The following is a 15,963-nucleotide window of genomic DNA, read 5'->3' on the forward strand; positions in this document are numbered from 1 at the left end:
TCTACAACCTCAGAGGCAAACCTACTGGATAGACATTTTCAGCACTCAAACCAAATGAAAGTTTACTGTATATAACAAAATGTAATGGTTGTAGCATTAACAATTCAGAAAGATTGCAGGTAAAATAAAGCTAGATCCACAACTTTAATGCCAGGGTCACATTTAATCTGAAAACGTATCAACTGTATACAAAATTTTTGAATGGAGATAGTGGTAGTAAATGCACTTTGTACACATTTTTCAGGGAGAAAAAACCTCTAGACATTTGAAATGGTTACATTTGGGCATTCACAGCTGCTTTACGTACTCCGACAAATGCTTTCCACCTCTTCCTGACATCTGTCAATAGGCATGTCTATCAGGGATAGGCAATAGATGGGAGTAGGGGCCACCCAAAATCTGAACACACGAGGGGCCGCAACGGCTCGCAGATCTGCTTACACACATCCATACCCACAGATGCAGTCAGAGTAGGCCCTAGCCCTTTGGGTGCTGAAGCAAAATTGTTGCACCCACCCACCTTGCGAGCAAAACAATTTAGCAGCCCCCCCTTGACAGAGAATTTGAGGTTTTAATTTCATGCTATTCTACACATTTTGTAAAAGGGTGGATGCGTTTGCAGTTGATCATCAGATATATTAATGGGGGCACCCGGTAGGTAATTCAACCATGACCACACGTTTAGATAGCTGGCCTAGACTAATTTACCAATTGCCATCATGGGCTAATTGAGTGACTGTCAGAAGAGAAACTACTGATGCAACAAAATTGCACCTAGTGTATTCTACTATTCTAACCCAACAGTAAATTGAGACCCACAATGTTCAACAACAACAAACATGGGGGTGAGGGGGCATCCCATGTCTATATAAATGGCAGTAGCTGGTCTAGCCACCACTGCTGCAATTTAGGATTGAAATATGTTCTGACCCACAGGAAGTGTGCTAGCAACAAAATCAACTCAACCCATCAGGAGTACTGAACTGGATCACCGGTAGTATGTACCACTGAGAAGGGTTGGTGTTCTTTTAAAACAAGATACACATACCTGCTGGAAAATAGACTTCTGAACAAAGACATCTGGTACCTCCGTTGAAAGGGAGCCACAGTGAGTCAAAGCCACTGAATATACAAACTTCAGACATTCTCAGTGGGCTGCAAAAATGACTTTAGTGCAGTTTAATACCAGCATTGCAACTCTTGCTTTCTACAATGAATTTAATTAAGGGTGAACAATGATCCCACCATTTGTGCAGCAAAAAAATAAAAATACACTGGCAGGTATAGCTCTCCCCTTTTAAAATCACTTAAGGGGCATATGATGATGAAAAAAAAACTGTACAGTACTTTTAAACTCATGAATACAGGAGTCCTGACTAGTGTGTGAGCCTCGGCAATGCAGCCCCAGCTTCAACGGTTGAGTCCTGCTCCTCAGAACTAAGAAACTTTTGTTTTCTGTAGGTTCGTTTTTTTGTTTGTTACTTACCCCCTCTTTTTGCCTAGTTCCCTCCACCCAACCCAAAGGAACAGTTCTGTAGGGTCAGCCAATCAAGCTTCCATTACTAAACGGCTAGTCCTGCTAGCCTGACTGGCTCTCCCATTAGCACCTGCTCCCCCTTCTGTAGAGCGGCTGAGGTTTGGGTTAAGTGCTGCGTCCCTGCTGGACCAACAGGGAAACCTTGGCACTGTTCAACCTCTCTGGTCCACAGGCCAGATATGGGGACGTAGGAGCAGGGGGGCAGGGTAGGAAGGTGGGAGTGGTCTCTGTCCAGTGGACTGTGACTGTGGCACAGCTGACCAAGACCAGACGATTTCACTGGCTTAGGAGCCCAGGCGGGGACGTTTCCGTGGCGACTGCTCTTCGTCTTCTTCATCCTCGTCTTCGTCGTCAGGGTAGTCTACAAGGCCAACCATCGCAGTCTGTCAACGAGAACACAGGTCACATTAGAACTCAAGTGACTCAACCCTGGGTTTGATAATTTTTACTACTGGGGTGGCAGGCAAATGGGGCTTTTTACTACAGATTGACAGGTAGAAAGAGGATATGGCTCACCTTCGCAATTAGAATGGCAGTTGACAGGGAAAGCTCACCTTGACTACCAGGGTGCCGGATGGCGCGTCCGACTTGGCTGGGGAGCCGTTGGGACTGGCTGAGGCGGCGTGCGAGGCAGCTGGCTTGCCGTTGGCACCGTTGGCAGCCCCTGCAGAATGAGAGAAGGTAAACTTAAAGCTGCCAGTTGGGGTCTGCTTTGGGAAGTTCTCTTTGTCGTCACTCTCTTTAACTGCAAAGAGATGGAAATACATATTGTGAACATACCATTCCACAAGTTTTGGGGTTGAACACACTGAGCAGAGTGGCGGCACTTACCTTTTTTCGTTTCCATATACTTTCCGTAGCTCTCTGGGAACTCTTCCTCTGGCCTGCTTTTCTCAACAGCCTCTCCATCATCATCATCCTCATCTTCATGGAACCACATTTCCTCATCCTCGTCCAGCGTTCGGGCATCCCTACGATATCTGCTTGGATACAGTAAAGACTAATTTTAACAGGCTTTATATAAATAACAAAAATATAAGTTACTTGACAATGCAACATTGCTTTAAAAGCATTGCATTTTAAACACTGCTTAAGTTACTTTGCTCAACACAAACCAATTTATATGCCAAGTTCTCCTCTTTGGCTGAACCAAACAAATCAAATCCCCTTTAACGCCATTCCAGTTGTCCATGTCTGTGGGAGATGACGAAACACTGACCTGTTGAGTCTCAGGGTCTGTCGGTCCTTCTCCTGCTCATATCTGCCCTTCAGGCCCTTGAACGTCTGGACGTATTCAATGGATTCAAGTGCTTTGTAGTAGTTGTCTATGATGTGTGCTATCAGGGACTTGACATCCTCCTGTAGAGATAGATGTCATGAGAGTGTGCATGTGGTAAAATGGTAACCAGACATGTTAAGGGTGAATGTGGGCTTACAACTTTGATGAACTCAAAGAGTTCGATGATGGCTGAGTTTAGGAGGTTGTATCTAGTGCCATTGTCCAGCAGAGTGTTGATGACTGGCTCAAACAGGTTCCCTTTGATAATATAGCGGTTGTAGTACTCATCTTTCTGCCCGATTATCCTCCTCATGAAGCGCAGAGCACCTGTTAAAGACAAAATCAATACAATCACCACTTTGAAAATAGGCTGAGGAAACTCCATACCGGCAATTACTTGCAGTACATTTTAGGTTGTGGATTTATCAATGGATTATACCCAGGAGCCAAGGGTCCAAAGGTCTGGGTTCTAGCTTGATGTGCTTCATTAATCAAATCATGAAAAAACAAATTCACTCTACTGACGCACAATGTTTTCATGTCAACGCTTGGTGCTCCCCATATTCTAGAACCCATGTCCCTCTGTAGTGTTTCCCCGGTGACTCACACAGCGCCAGGAAGGTGTGTTTAGAGTTCATTAGCACCAGGATTCGTCGTAACAGGTCCTTGTTCATGATGTATGTCTTTATGTGGTACGTGTGGTGCTCAACACAGAATGTCAGCAGCTCCAGAATCAAAGCCAGGAGTTGAGCTGTCTGGAAATTATCTGGAAGACAGCGGCATGCATTTACAATAGGAAGAGACACTCTTAGTCAAATGAGAATTATGATTGTGATAATGTATGGTTAAATACCAGGACACACTGGGTTGATCTTGGTGGACCCCTCTTGCAGAGCTGAGAGACATAAAAACAATGAATATCAGTCATACAAACGGAAAAGGTAAATGTAAACAGATCCAAACCAAGACATCTTGGCCTGCACACCAAAAAGATATGCACCTAAACACACCAAATTCTACAAATAACCAGAGTCCATACACACAATGCATATATTATCAGTGCTATCCGGGATCCTTGGGACGTCCCTAACCCTAACCATAACCCTTGCCGTAACCGTTTAAAATGTAAACTTCAATGAGGTAGGGACGTCCCAACGATTCCGGATAGCACGGACCATGCATGATGCATAGATCTATAATCACGCGAGTTAAAATACAAAAAATCGTCCCCCTCCTCACCTTTAGACTTCTTCTCGTCTACAGTGTTGGCCAATAGAGGGGCTGTTAGGACCTGCATGCAGTACTTGTAGAAGAAGCTGAGGAACTCGGTCTTCTCCGTTTTCTGACGGGATTCAAAGTAAAAGCTTTCATTCATCTTTAATGTAATGAAAGTATCATACAACTAATGAGGTATAGCTAGCTGTTCTGTTTTCTTGCATAATAATCATTACTCCCAGTGTTGTGACAAGAGTGCGTGTGTATTTGGACATGGTCTTACATTGGTGGGCGTCAGCATGTTCTCTGGGTCAATCAGTGTTCGTAGGAGCCCCATCAGCTGCACAGCACCCCCCAGCTCAGGGTCCGAGTCACAGATCATCTGCTTTATCACCACGTTGATCAGCAGCACATCCTAATGAACATACAGAGGGGAACTGAGTAGCGTCAAGTACAGGAAACCTAGAACACCCTAGAGAATTCAGACTCATCTCATCTAAATGCTCAGAAAAGGTATGCTTGGGTTAACAGTAAACACCTACTATAAGAAACAGTTCAATGGTTAAATAATCATGCCTTCTCATTTACATAATCACATCTCCATATGGCATCTACATGTGTCAGAGAAATTTGAGAAATTGGCCCACTAGTATCACGTAGGGCTAGCTATATGATATACTTACATCATCAGTCTGCTGTGGCTCCTGCATAACAAACTCTCGGACCATGGAGGGGCTGAACTCCACCAGGTATGAGAATATGTCTGTGGCTGCAGCCCTCACTTGCAGGTCGTCCATCCCCTGTGGAGATGGTGAGACACACTAGTCACACACTGGGTCCACACAGTGAGCTCAAACTAATAGCGCATTCAGCTCCATCCACGTGTTTCTTTAGGGGCTCAGGAGTCTTGGTGTAATCTGGACTAACTGACTTTTTAGACCTTTATAAATTCAGGATTTAAAGCATTCTTCAGGATTTAGGCAATGAATCCCTTTATCTACATCCCCAGTCAGATGAACTCACAGATACAATTTTTTTCTATGCATCCAGTATGAAGGATGTTAGATGTAGTTTTGCGAGCCAAAGCTAACTAGCTGTAGCGCAATGACTCAAAGTCTATGGAATCTACTAGCATGCTAGCGGTTACCATAAACTTCCAATCATAGCGATAACGCTAGTTAGCAACTCCCATCAAATTGTACGGAGGTAGACAAAAATGGTAGCTTTGGGGAAGTAGATAAAGAGCTTTATACCCAAATCCTGAAGCATCCCTTTAAGAGACATACTCTGGTACATTTAAATTCATTCCACTTATTTTGACATGTTCTGGCAAGATGCAGCCCTTGAAGTTGAGATGAGTTGAGATGAGATTTCACATTCAAGTGATTGAGAGAATGTTGCCACATCAAACACATAACCAAATGTCCAGGGTAAATACGCAAAAAGACATTTAAAATGTACATAGTAACCATTCATACCATGACTATTTCAAGAGCAGGAAGAATGCCTAGATTCGCCAGAGTCTTGAAGAAAGCATCTCTATTTTGCGGTTGCAAGGTTTGTGAAAAAGCACAAAATTCTTTGAAGAAGTTCACCTGTGAAGAGGAAGGGAAAAAACAGGACAGTACTGAAACATTCATGGACATGAAAGCTGAGTATTTGTATACTTTTAATAAATAGAGTTAATCGTTAAACTTACTAGTTCCCTCCTTTTACCGTCCTCTGTGGCTTCATCCGTTAGCTGTGCAAAGACTTCAGTGAGGAACTTCTCATCCTCCTGTAGTGTAAGGCAGGGATATAAAGTTAACATACTCAACTGCATCTCAGATCTCAGTGGCCTGCAGAGGTTTTGTGGTGAGAGGTCATGTTAAAAAGCACTAGGCCTGAAACCAAATTTATTACAGGGGTCAATAGACATGGCCATGTCCCTCTTTAGCTTCTAAACGTGTATAATTATATTGCCATGGGAAGTTTTAAAAAATGTTTTAAATCATGCCACAACCTTATCATTGTTACCAATGTAAGAGCCAAGACATTCAGGGCCTACTGGTATGTTGGCTTCACAGATTCCCTTCTTAAATTGAAGATTACCCATCAACTACAAACCTGTTCACTAATATCAGAGCCAAAGACAAACAGTTTGATCTAGAACTAATCCCTAGAGAAGTAACAAGCATTGATTTACAATACTGAAGACAACAAAGTGGCATGTGTATTTTATCACATTTCATATGACATTCTATTTATGTAAAATAAAAGACATTGATAAGTAGGGATGCACAATATAAAAAAATAGAATCGGTAAGTATATCGGAATCGGTCGATATTAGCTAAAAATGCCAACATCACCCCGATGTCCAGTTTAACGCCAACGTGCAAAACCGATGTCAAAGCTGACTTGCATATCTATAAACGTAGGTAGATGACATAATGACGCCACGAGAAATATAGCACTAAACATGCAACACAGCATTCCTAACCTAGCTCACAATGTCTGCTGTGTGGATCGAGCAGTCAATTGGAAGAGTAAGATATTTTCAGTGAGACAACTCTAAGGCAAAACCATTAACTTCTTATGGCTGGGGGCAGTATTGAGTAGCTTGGATGAATAAGGTGCCCAGAGTAAACTGCCTGCTACTCAGGCCCAGAAGCTAAGATATGCATATTATTAGTAGATTTGGATAGAAAACCCTCTGAAATTTCTAAAACTGTTTGAATGATGTATGTGAGTATAACAGAACTCATATGGCAGGCAAAATCCTGAGAGAAAAATCCAACCAGGAAGTGGGAAATCTGAGGTTTGTAGGTTTTCAAGTCTTTGCCTATCCAATATACAGTGTCTATGGGGTCATATTGCACTTCCTAAGGCTTCCACTAGATGTCAACAGTCTCTAGAACCTTGTTTCAGGCTTCTACTGTGAAGGACAGAATAAGAGCTGATTGAGTAAGAGGTCTAGCAGAATGCCATGAGCTCAGTCACGCGCGCGCCCGTGGCTGCATTCCTTTTTCTTTCTAAAGACAAAGGAAATCTCCGGTTGAAACATTATTGAAGATTTATGTTAAAAACATCCTAAAGATTGATACTATATATTGTTTGACATGTTTCTACGAACTGTAATGGAACTTTGTGACTGTCTGGCCTGCGCCTAGTGAAATTGGATTTGTGAACTAAACGCACGAACAAAAAGGTATTTGGACAAATTATGGACTTTATCGAACAAAACAAACATTTGTGGAACTGGGATTCCTGGGAGTGCATTCGGATTAAGATCATCAAAGGTAAGTGAATATTTTTAATGCTATTTCTGACTTCTGTTGACTCCACAACATAGCGGGTATCTGTATGGCTTGTTTTGGTCTCTGAGCGCTGTACTCAAGATTATTGCATGGTGTGCTTTTTCCGTAAAGCTTTTTTAAAATCTGACACAGCGGTTGCATTAAAGAGAAGTTTATCTAAAGTTCCGTGCATAACACTTGTATCTTTTATCAATGTTTATTATGAGTATTTCTGTACATAACGTGCCAATGTGAACTGAGATTTTTGGATATAAATATGAACTTTATCGAACAAAACATACATGTATTGTGTAACATGAAGTCCTATGAGTGTCATCTGATGAAGATCAAAGGTCAGTGATTAATTTTCTATATTTCTGCTTTTTGTGACTCCTTTCTTTGGCTGGAAAAATGGCTGTGTTTTTCTGTGACTAGGTGCTGACCTAACAATCGCATGGTATGCTTTCGTTGTAAAGCCTTTTTGAAATCGGACACTGTGGTGGGATTAACAACAAGTTTCTTTAAAATGGTGTATAATACTTGTATGTTTGAAGAATTTTAATTATGAGATTTCTGTTTGAATTTGGCGCCCTGCACTTTCACTGGCTGTTGTCATATCGATCCCGTTAACGGGATTTCAGCCGTAAGAAGTTAAAGCCAAGATAATGGAATTCATTGCCCTTGACAATCAACCGTTCTCTGTCTTGGGTGATGTTGGCTTTCGCCGACTGGTCGAGCTCCGGTACACACTACCAAGTAAGCGCTATTTTTCAGATTTTGCCCTACCGGAGTTAGTGTTGTTGAAACTCACATCCATGAGCAACTGCTATTTGTTTCACGACTGACATTTGGACCAGCGACGTCAGCCCCATGAGCATTGAGTCAGACAGCACAGTGGGTCGACGAGGATTTCGTACTGAGGAAAGCCGTATTGCATGCTCAAGAATGTGCTGGTTCTCATTCCGCTGCTGCCATTTCAATGGCATTTGAGAACATGTTTGAAACATGAACACTCTTAGCTCCATTCGAACTACTGACTCGAGAAATAAGCTCAACTGCATCTGCAGCAGACGTGATACCCTGTCATGGCATTGAAACACCTTCACAACAAAAACGCCAACACAGACCGTCGGGTTAACTTGGAAAGGTAATCTAGTAGAGGCTGTGAACAATTGAGTCGGTGGCATTCTTTCTGAGCCTCTACTGTGTCACCACCATGCTCAATGCTAGGTACAAGGACCGCTTTTTCAATGCAGACAAGAAAAAGGGTTTACATGAAATGTTAGACACAGCTGGACAAGACGGAAACGGACACAGTGACAGTGCGCACCGAGGAAGAAAGGCCATGGATAGACAGAGCTGAAACTTCACTGTTGACATGTATGATGAAATGGTTGAGACTGAACAAATGAACAATGAAACAGCACAGCAAGTAAGCGAAATAAATAGGTTTTGATTATGTTTTACTGGTAAATGGGGACATACGTAAATGCTAACAAAATAACTTTTGTCAGTGTGTGTGTTTCAACTATTTAACTGTACTAGAATGCTTAAAAGGGAGCAAATGTTTTAAATATCGGCATCGACTTTTTTTGGCAAGGAAAATGTTGGCCAAAAATGTAATATCAGTGCATCCCTATTCATAAAGTTGATCCATTCCAGGTTGTTTACAACAGCAGAATATCACATACATGTACAGATTACAATTTATCTTCAGATCTACAGATGGGGCAAATTTCAAAAGAAAATAAAAGCACCAAGAGACACTCAGTCACAATATTGTTGGTTTCATTCAATGGTTTCTTTATTTTTACTATTTTCTACATTGTAGAATAATAGTGAAGACATCAAAACTATGAAACCACACACATGGAATCATGTATTAACCAAAAAAAAGTATTAAATCAAAATAGAATCTTCAAAGTAACCACCCTTTGCATTCTCTCAACCAGCTTTGAGCTAATCACCTGATGAGTCCAAATTTGAGATTTTTGGTTCCAAACGCTGTGTCTTTGTGAGACACAGAATAGGTGAACATATGATCTCTGCATGTGTGGTTCCCACCGTGAAGCATGGAGGTGGTGGTGTAATGGTGCTTTGCTAGTGACACTGATTTATTCAGAATTCAAGGCACACTTAACCAGCATGGCTACCACAGAATTCTGCAGTGATACACCATCCCATCATGATTCCACTTAGTGGGACTATCATTTATTTTCAACAGGACAATGACCCAACACAGATCCAGGCTGTGATATTATATATTTGACCGAGGAGGGTGATGGAATGCAACTTCAGATGACCTGACCTCCACAATCACCCAAACTCAACCCAATTGAGATGGTTAGGGATGAGTTGGACCGCGGAGTGAAGGAAAAGCAGCCAACAAGTAGGAACTCCTTTAACTTTTTAGGAATAGGGGGCAGCATTTTCACTTTGGATGAATAGCGTCCCCAGAGTGAACTGCCTCCTACTCTGTCCCAGATGCTAATATATGCATATTATTATTATTGGATATAAAACACTGGTTTCTAAAACTGTTTGGATGTCTGTGAGTATAACAGAACTCATATGGCAGGCAAAAACCAGAGAAAAAATCCAAACAGGAAGTGAGAATTCTGAGGCTGGTTGATTTTCAACTCATCCCCTATCGAAATCCCAGTGGGATATGGATCTGTTTGCACTTCCTACGCCTTCCACTAGATGTCAACAGTCTGTAGACCGTTGAATGAAGCTTCTACTGTGATGTTGAGCCGGATGGGAGCTGTTTGAGTCAGTGGTCTGGCAGAGTGCCAGGTCCTGGTCACGCGCATTCCACATGATATCGACTTGCGTTCCATTACTTCTATAGACACAAAGGAATTCTCCGGTTGGAACGTTATTGAATATGTATGATAACATCCTAAACATTGATTCTCTACTCAGTTTGACAAGTTTATTCGACCTGTAATATAACTTTTTGAAGTTTTCGTCCGACGTTCGCCTGGATCTGCGCGAGCGTTTGGATATGTGTACTAAACGTGCTAACGAAAGTAGCTACTTGGACATAAATAATGGACATTATCGAACAAAACAACAATTTATTGTGGAACTAGGATTCCTGGGAGTGCATTCTGATGAAGATCATCAAAGGGAATATTTATGATGTAATTTCGTATTTCTGTTGACTCCAACATGGCGGAGAAATGTTATTTCTATCTGAGCGCCGTCTCAGATTATTGCATGGTGCGCTTCTTCCGTAAAGTTTTTGAAATCTGACACAGCGGCTGCATTAAGAACAAGTGTATCTTTAATTCTATGTAAAACATGTATCTTTCGTCAAAGTTTACGATGAGTATTTATGTTATTTGATGTGGCTCTCTGCAATTTCTCCAGATATTTTGGAGGCATTTCTGAACATGGCGCCAATGTAAACTGAGATTTTTGTATATATAAATATGCATATTATCTAACAAAACATACATGTATTGTGTAACATGATGTCCTATGAGTCATCTGATGAAGATCATCAAAGGTTAGTGATTAATTTTCTCTATTTCTGCTTATTGTGATTCCTCTCTTTGGCTGGGAAAATGGCTGTGTTTTTTGGACTTGGCGGTGATCTAACATAATCATATGTTGTGTTTTCGCTGTAAAACATTATTTTTTTTTAATCGGACACGATGGGTAGATGAACAAGATGTTTATCTTTCATTTGCTGTACTGAATTTGTTCATGTGTGAAAGTTACATATTTCAAAAAAATATTTTTGAATTTCCCGCGCTGCCTTTTCAGCGGAATGTTGTCAGGGGTTCCGCTAGCGGAACGTGTGTCCTAGAAAGGTTAACCTCACTAGGGTATGTGGGACGCTAGCATCCCACCTGGCCAACATCCATTGAAATTGCAGCGCGCCAAATTCAAATACAGAAATACTCATTATAACATTTCAGAAAACAAAACATATTTTACATAGGTTTAAAGATTAACTTCTTGTGAATCCAACCACGGTGTCAGATTTCAAAAAGGCTTTATGCCGAAAGCATACCGTACGATTATTTGAGAACTTCGCCCAGCAGACAAATCATTACAAACAGTAACCAGCCAAGTAGAGGAGTTACACAAGTCAGAAAGAGATAAAATTAATCACTTACCTTTGATGATCTTCATATGATTGCACTCAGAAGACATTCATTTACTAATGTTTGTTTTGTTCGATAAAGTCTCTCTTTATATCCAAAAACCTGTTTTGTTTGCGCATTTTCTTCAGTAATCCACAGGCTCAAACGCAGTCACAACAGGCAGACAAATTCAAATTGTATCCGTAAAGTTCATAGAAACATGTCAAACGATGTTTATATTCAATCCTCAGGTTGTTTTTAGCCTAAATAATCGATAATATTTCAACCGGACAATAACGTCGTCAATATAAAAGGTAAACAAGAAAGGCACTCTCTCGGTCGCGCGCATGAGAAAGCTGTGACACTGCAGGGTCCACTCATTCAGACTGCTCTTACTCCCTCATTTTTCAGAATACAAGCCTGAAACCATTTCTAAAGACTTGACATCTAGTGGAAGGCATAGGAACTGCAATTTGAGTCCTAAGTCAATGGATACTGTAATGGCATTGAATAGAAACTACAAAAAAAATTCCAACTTCCTGGATGGATTTCTCTCAGGTTTTTGCCTGCCAAATCAGTTCTGTTATACTCACAGACACTATTTTAACAGTTTTGGAAACTTTATAGTGTTTTCTATCCAAATCATATGCTATCTTCTGGGACGGAGTAGCAAGCAGTTTAATTTGGGCACACTTTTCATCCAAAATTCCAAATGCTTCCCCCTACCCTAGAGAAGTTAAGACTGTTGGAAAAGCATTCCTCATGAAGCTGGTTGAGAAAATGCCAAGAGTGTGCAAAGCTGTCATCAAGGCAAAGGGTGGCTACATTTTTTAGAATCTAAAATGTTTTGATTTGTTTAACTTTTTTTGGGTTACTACATTATTTCATAGTTTTGATGTCTTCACTTATTCTACAATGTAGAAAATAGTAAAAAATAAAGAAAAACCCTTGAATAAGTAGGTGTGCCCAAACTTTTGACTGGTACGGTGTATATAAGGAGCACCTAACTTAACAAGACTCGCACTACATCATGGTTGTTGTAAGATCTTTCAGATACAAAGACCCAACTGATTAGAATAATTTACCAATAGAAAACAGGGCATTAAAATCTGTGATTTTAAAGCCCCTTTTCAAATGTTAAGGACAAACCGTTTGTGTTTTTAACTAATAGAAACATCACCATGTGAAGATATTTGTAAATCTGTATATAATATAGGTACTTAGTTTATTAGTAGTTGTAGCAGGAGTTTAGTATTTGTATTAGTTGTAGCAGTAGTAGTTGTACAACAATGTTTCTATGCTGTTAGTGTACTTTTTTAAATGTTGTATTATTATTTCACTTATTATTAGACAGTTGCCATATCCTTGTTACTAAGTATGTTATTTTTTTTTTTGGACACTCAAATGAGATGTGCATCTCGAGATTTCATCCTGCAAAATGTGAAATAAATAAATAGACTTACATTTGTAGTTAAGAATGGCAAAATCTTGTTTGGCACTGTTGGTTTGCAGTGACTCACCTGCAGCATGCTGACTATCTCCACCTTGTTGAAGAAAATGAAGGATGTGAGGGTGGAAAGGAAGTTCTCCTCGAAGACAGAAGGAGTGGGAAGGATGATGTCCTGGATGTACTGCACACGGTACGTCTGGTGGATCTTCTGCCTCAGCTCGGAGTCCGTGATTGGGATCACCTCCTTGAACTTGGCCGTCTTGGTGAGGAACTCACGGTGCCTTTTGGGCTGCACCAGCGCCGGGTCGTACTCCAGGCAGCCCACCACGTCCATGATGCAGTCGTCTGAGAACATGACCTCGAACAGAGCCGCCTTGTTGAGAAAAAGCACGCCACGCACAATCTCATACAGATGATGTAGGCCCTCCCGGTTGTCCAGGTCTTCACACACCTGGAAGAGCTGCAGTAGCTTCTTTATGTAACCTTCGCTCATAAGGGCTAGGGCCAGTTTCTCCCGGCGGATGGGCGAGGACAGGACAGAAGTCACAAGGTCAGCGATCTCCTCCAGCCGGGCTAGCTCGCATGGAGGCAGCTCCACCAGGTGGCTGGTCTCTGGCATCTCCTCGAAGCGCTCCTCCTCAGACTCATCGATGGGGTCCTGGGTGATCTCCAGCGCAGGGTCTTTTCCCTGCACCTGGGGTGGAAATTAGACACAGGCCAAAGGTAAGAACAACAGAGAAGATCTCTAGTCCCCCATTGCAAAGGACAAACTTCTATAACATGATATTCTATCATTTATTATTATTAAATACTACTGGCTTAGGCTTATATGGGCATATAAAGAAAATATATGTTTAATGGCCCCTAAAGAAGCAGCAGTGACCTACTATGCACGTACATGGTTATTCATAGTATTGGGGGCTGGAGCTTCAAAAAACAAGCAAATATGGCACAATCAATTGCTCCAGACAAGGCATGTTTATAATTGTGTGTATATGTCACCAACAGTTGTGACATGATATATAAATGTTGTTGCTGCAGTTAAAAAATTATGCTTTCTGGTGCCATAAAATGACTATAAATAGCATAGTAGTACTCATAAACCTTACACTGACTTACACAACCATATAGAGTAAACACGGTACAATACCTGACAAATCTTTTCCCAGATTTCATCACAGCCAGCTTTTTCCTGAAAACTCAGAGCCAGATCATAGTTCTCTGCTTCAGACCACACGATCAGAGTATCCTGAGCGGGGAAAGACAGTTCTCATGATCAAGTTCAGACAATTCTATTTTCAAGTATTTGCATTGTCAAATTAACCACAACTGTACACATTCACAATTATTTAGATATATAGGCTACTTTTATAAATGCACCTTCCCCAGAGCAAATAAAACACTGAATGTACACTGAAGATACACATCAGGCCTCGATAGAGGCAGAATACTTACTTGTTGTTTTTGATATGCAGTATTTGGGCTGATTTTAGACTCCAGAAGAAGTGAGCCTAAAAGACATGAGGACATTTAGTTAGCTAACCACTACCATACTGAAATAATGATTTGCTGTCTAAATGTTCCCAACTATATAATAAACAACTTAATAATTAACATGGTGTGAAAGAATGTTCGTCAAATAAGCCTTCAATATCAACAACAAGATGGCTGTTGTAACTGACGATACTGCTGAAACCTGAACACTTTTACGGACAAACTGTGCATGTAAACAAAGACAACACACCATAAATTAGTTGACAATTTGTTTTGGGCTGGCCAACAACTATCCCTTTATTTACTACTGAGTTAGCCAAGTGAGTTTACTAGTAACGTTACCTAGCCAACGTTAAACTAGCAAGCTGTGCAACAGTTATTTGACCAGGTTGCTAGTTGGCTGGCTAACTCGTAATCTAACTAGTTGGATACACTACTTTTAATGAACCAACGTTCATTAACAAGATAACTAGTTCGTTAATTATATAACCTTAAGTATTGAAACGGAAAGAGTTTCAAAGGAAGTCAGTTCAACCACATTTATATTGCAAACACTGGCTAGCTAACGTTATATCGATAATTAAAACAAATCAGTTATCTTCAAGTCCAATCACCCATACGGTTACAAGTAAACGTAAAACATAAGCTACATAACGTTAATTAGACAGTATTAGCAATATAGTGATTTATCTAGCTACAGTAGTTGGCTAGAATAACTCATACACGTCGACATCAGCAGTTACGTTTGTAGCTAGTGAGCTAATAACAATTGATTGCCAACTGATCTAGCTAACTAGTTGGTTAGTTAGGTGATCGTTCGCAAACTAGCTAGCGATGTGGAATTGTTGAATGGGAGGCCTGTGCTAGCTACCAGCTAGCTGGCTAACTACGAACAAAACAAACGTGACGAGCCATCGTCTACTAATAAGATATGCTAGTTAGCAACTCACCGTCGGATTCGGCCCGAACTAATAATGATATTCCCTTCAGTCGTTCGACAAAGGTAGACGAGACATGTCCTGTGCCCCTGTCGTCCCACTGTCGGTCTTCATTCAGCGTGTATACTTTCACACGCCGCCGAGTATCCGACATAGTTATCTTGAGGAAAAACTAACGCGTTAGCAAGGCAACACTAACGTTAGTTCACCCTATCTTTAAAATAGTTGCCTAGCTATGTTCTTATCCCCGAGCTTCAAACGTGTTTCTACCCGCATGTCCCAGACATACATCTGGGTATGATTTACAATAATGTGCTAATTAATGAACATATTACGCGGTTGATTATTTTTTGTACCCGCAAAAAGCAGGATATCTATCGAACTGTAAAATTCACCGTTGAAAACAACTACGACGGCCTCTTCACTATCGTCCACAGACCGCCATCTTGTAATCCGATCTTTTTCTTCCCCTACGTCAATCAAATAGCTACCGCCGCGGGGTCTCCTCTGAGGGGCTACGGAAACCAGTACTATGGCGTTAATATCGAAACTATTACAGCATTGGTGGGATATAGACCTGTCAGTCTCTGCTTACAATATAGGAAAAAGAATGCTGTTGATTTAAATAGCAAACTAAATATTGTAGCACTAACAATGAGTATGTAGAATATTGGAAT

The 15,963-nt window shown here is 40.9% G+C and overlaps 1 protein-coding gene across 3 annotated transcripts; it reads right to left on the reverse strand.

Moving 5' to 3' along the window:
- Positions 1-143: 143 nt before the first annotated feature.
- Positions 144-15,756, reverse strand: LOC120017703 (serine/threonine-protein phosphatase 4 regulatory subunit 3-like). 3 transcript variants are annotated; one of them, XM_038960638.1, is made up of 16 exons: positions 15,299-15,755; positions 14,310-14,365; positions 14,005-14,103; positions 12,925-13,548; positions 5,731-5,808; positions 5,510-5,626; positions 4,715-4,831; positions 4,315-4,446; positions 4,056-4,158; positions 3,670-3,711; positions 3,424-3,582; positions 2,974-3,143; positions 2,757-2,896; positions 2,369-2,517; positions 2,092-2,201; positions 144-1,920 (listed from the first exon to the last, which is right to left on the reverse strand). In XM_038960638.1, the coding sequence occupies exons 1-16, from the start codon at positions 15,438-15,440 to the stop codon at positions 1,822-1,824; spliced, it is 2,337 nt and encodes a 778-aa protein (XP_038816566.1). In that variant the 5' UTR covers positions 15,441-15,755; the 3' UTR covers positions 144-1,821. The 3 variants fall into 3 exon arrangements, with proteins under 3 accessions (XP_038816566.1, XP_038816563.1, XP_038816564.1); XM_038960635.1 differs by having other exon boundaries at positions 2,092-2,282; XM_038960636.1 differs by having other exon boundaries at positions 1,804-1,920; positions 2,054-2,282; positions 15,299-15,756.
- Between the last annotated feature and the right edge of the window lie 207 nt (positions 15,757-15,963).

This window comes from Salvelinus namaycush, chromosome 22, assembly GCF_016432855.1.
Source record: "Salvelinus namaycush isolate Seneca chromosome 22, SaNama_1.0, whole genome shotgun sequence".
Taxonomy (NCBI): Eukaryota; Metazoa; Chordata; class Actinopteri; order Salmoniformes; family Salmonidae; genus Salvelinus; species Salvelinus namaycush.

Bases quoted from the DNA above. Each gene is read 5' to 3' on its own strand.
- LOC120017703 (XM_038960635.1), bottom strand. From the start codon at position 15,440: ATGTCGGATACTCGGCGGCGTGTGAAAGTATACACGCTGAATGAAGAC. The intron at 3,712-4,055 runs GTGAGGAGGGGG...TATGTCTCTCAG, and splicing joins AGACGAGAAGAAGTCTAAAG to CTCTGCAAGAGGGGTCCACC. The intron at 1,921-2,091 runs GTGAGCTTTCCC...TCTCGTTGACAG, and splicing joins CCGGCACCCTGGTAGTCAAG to ACTGCGATGGTTGGCCTTGT.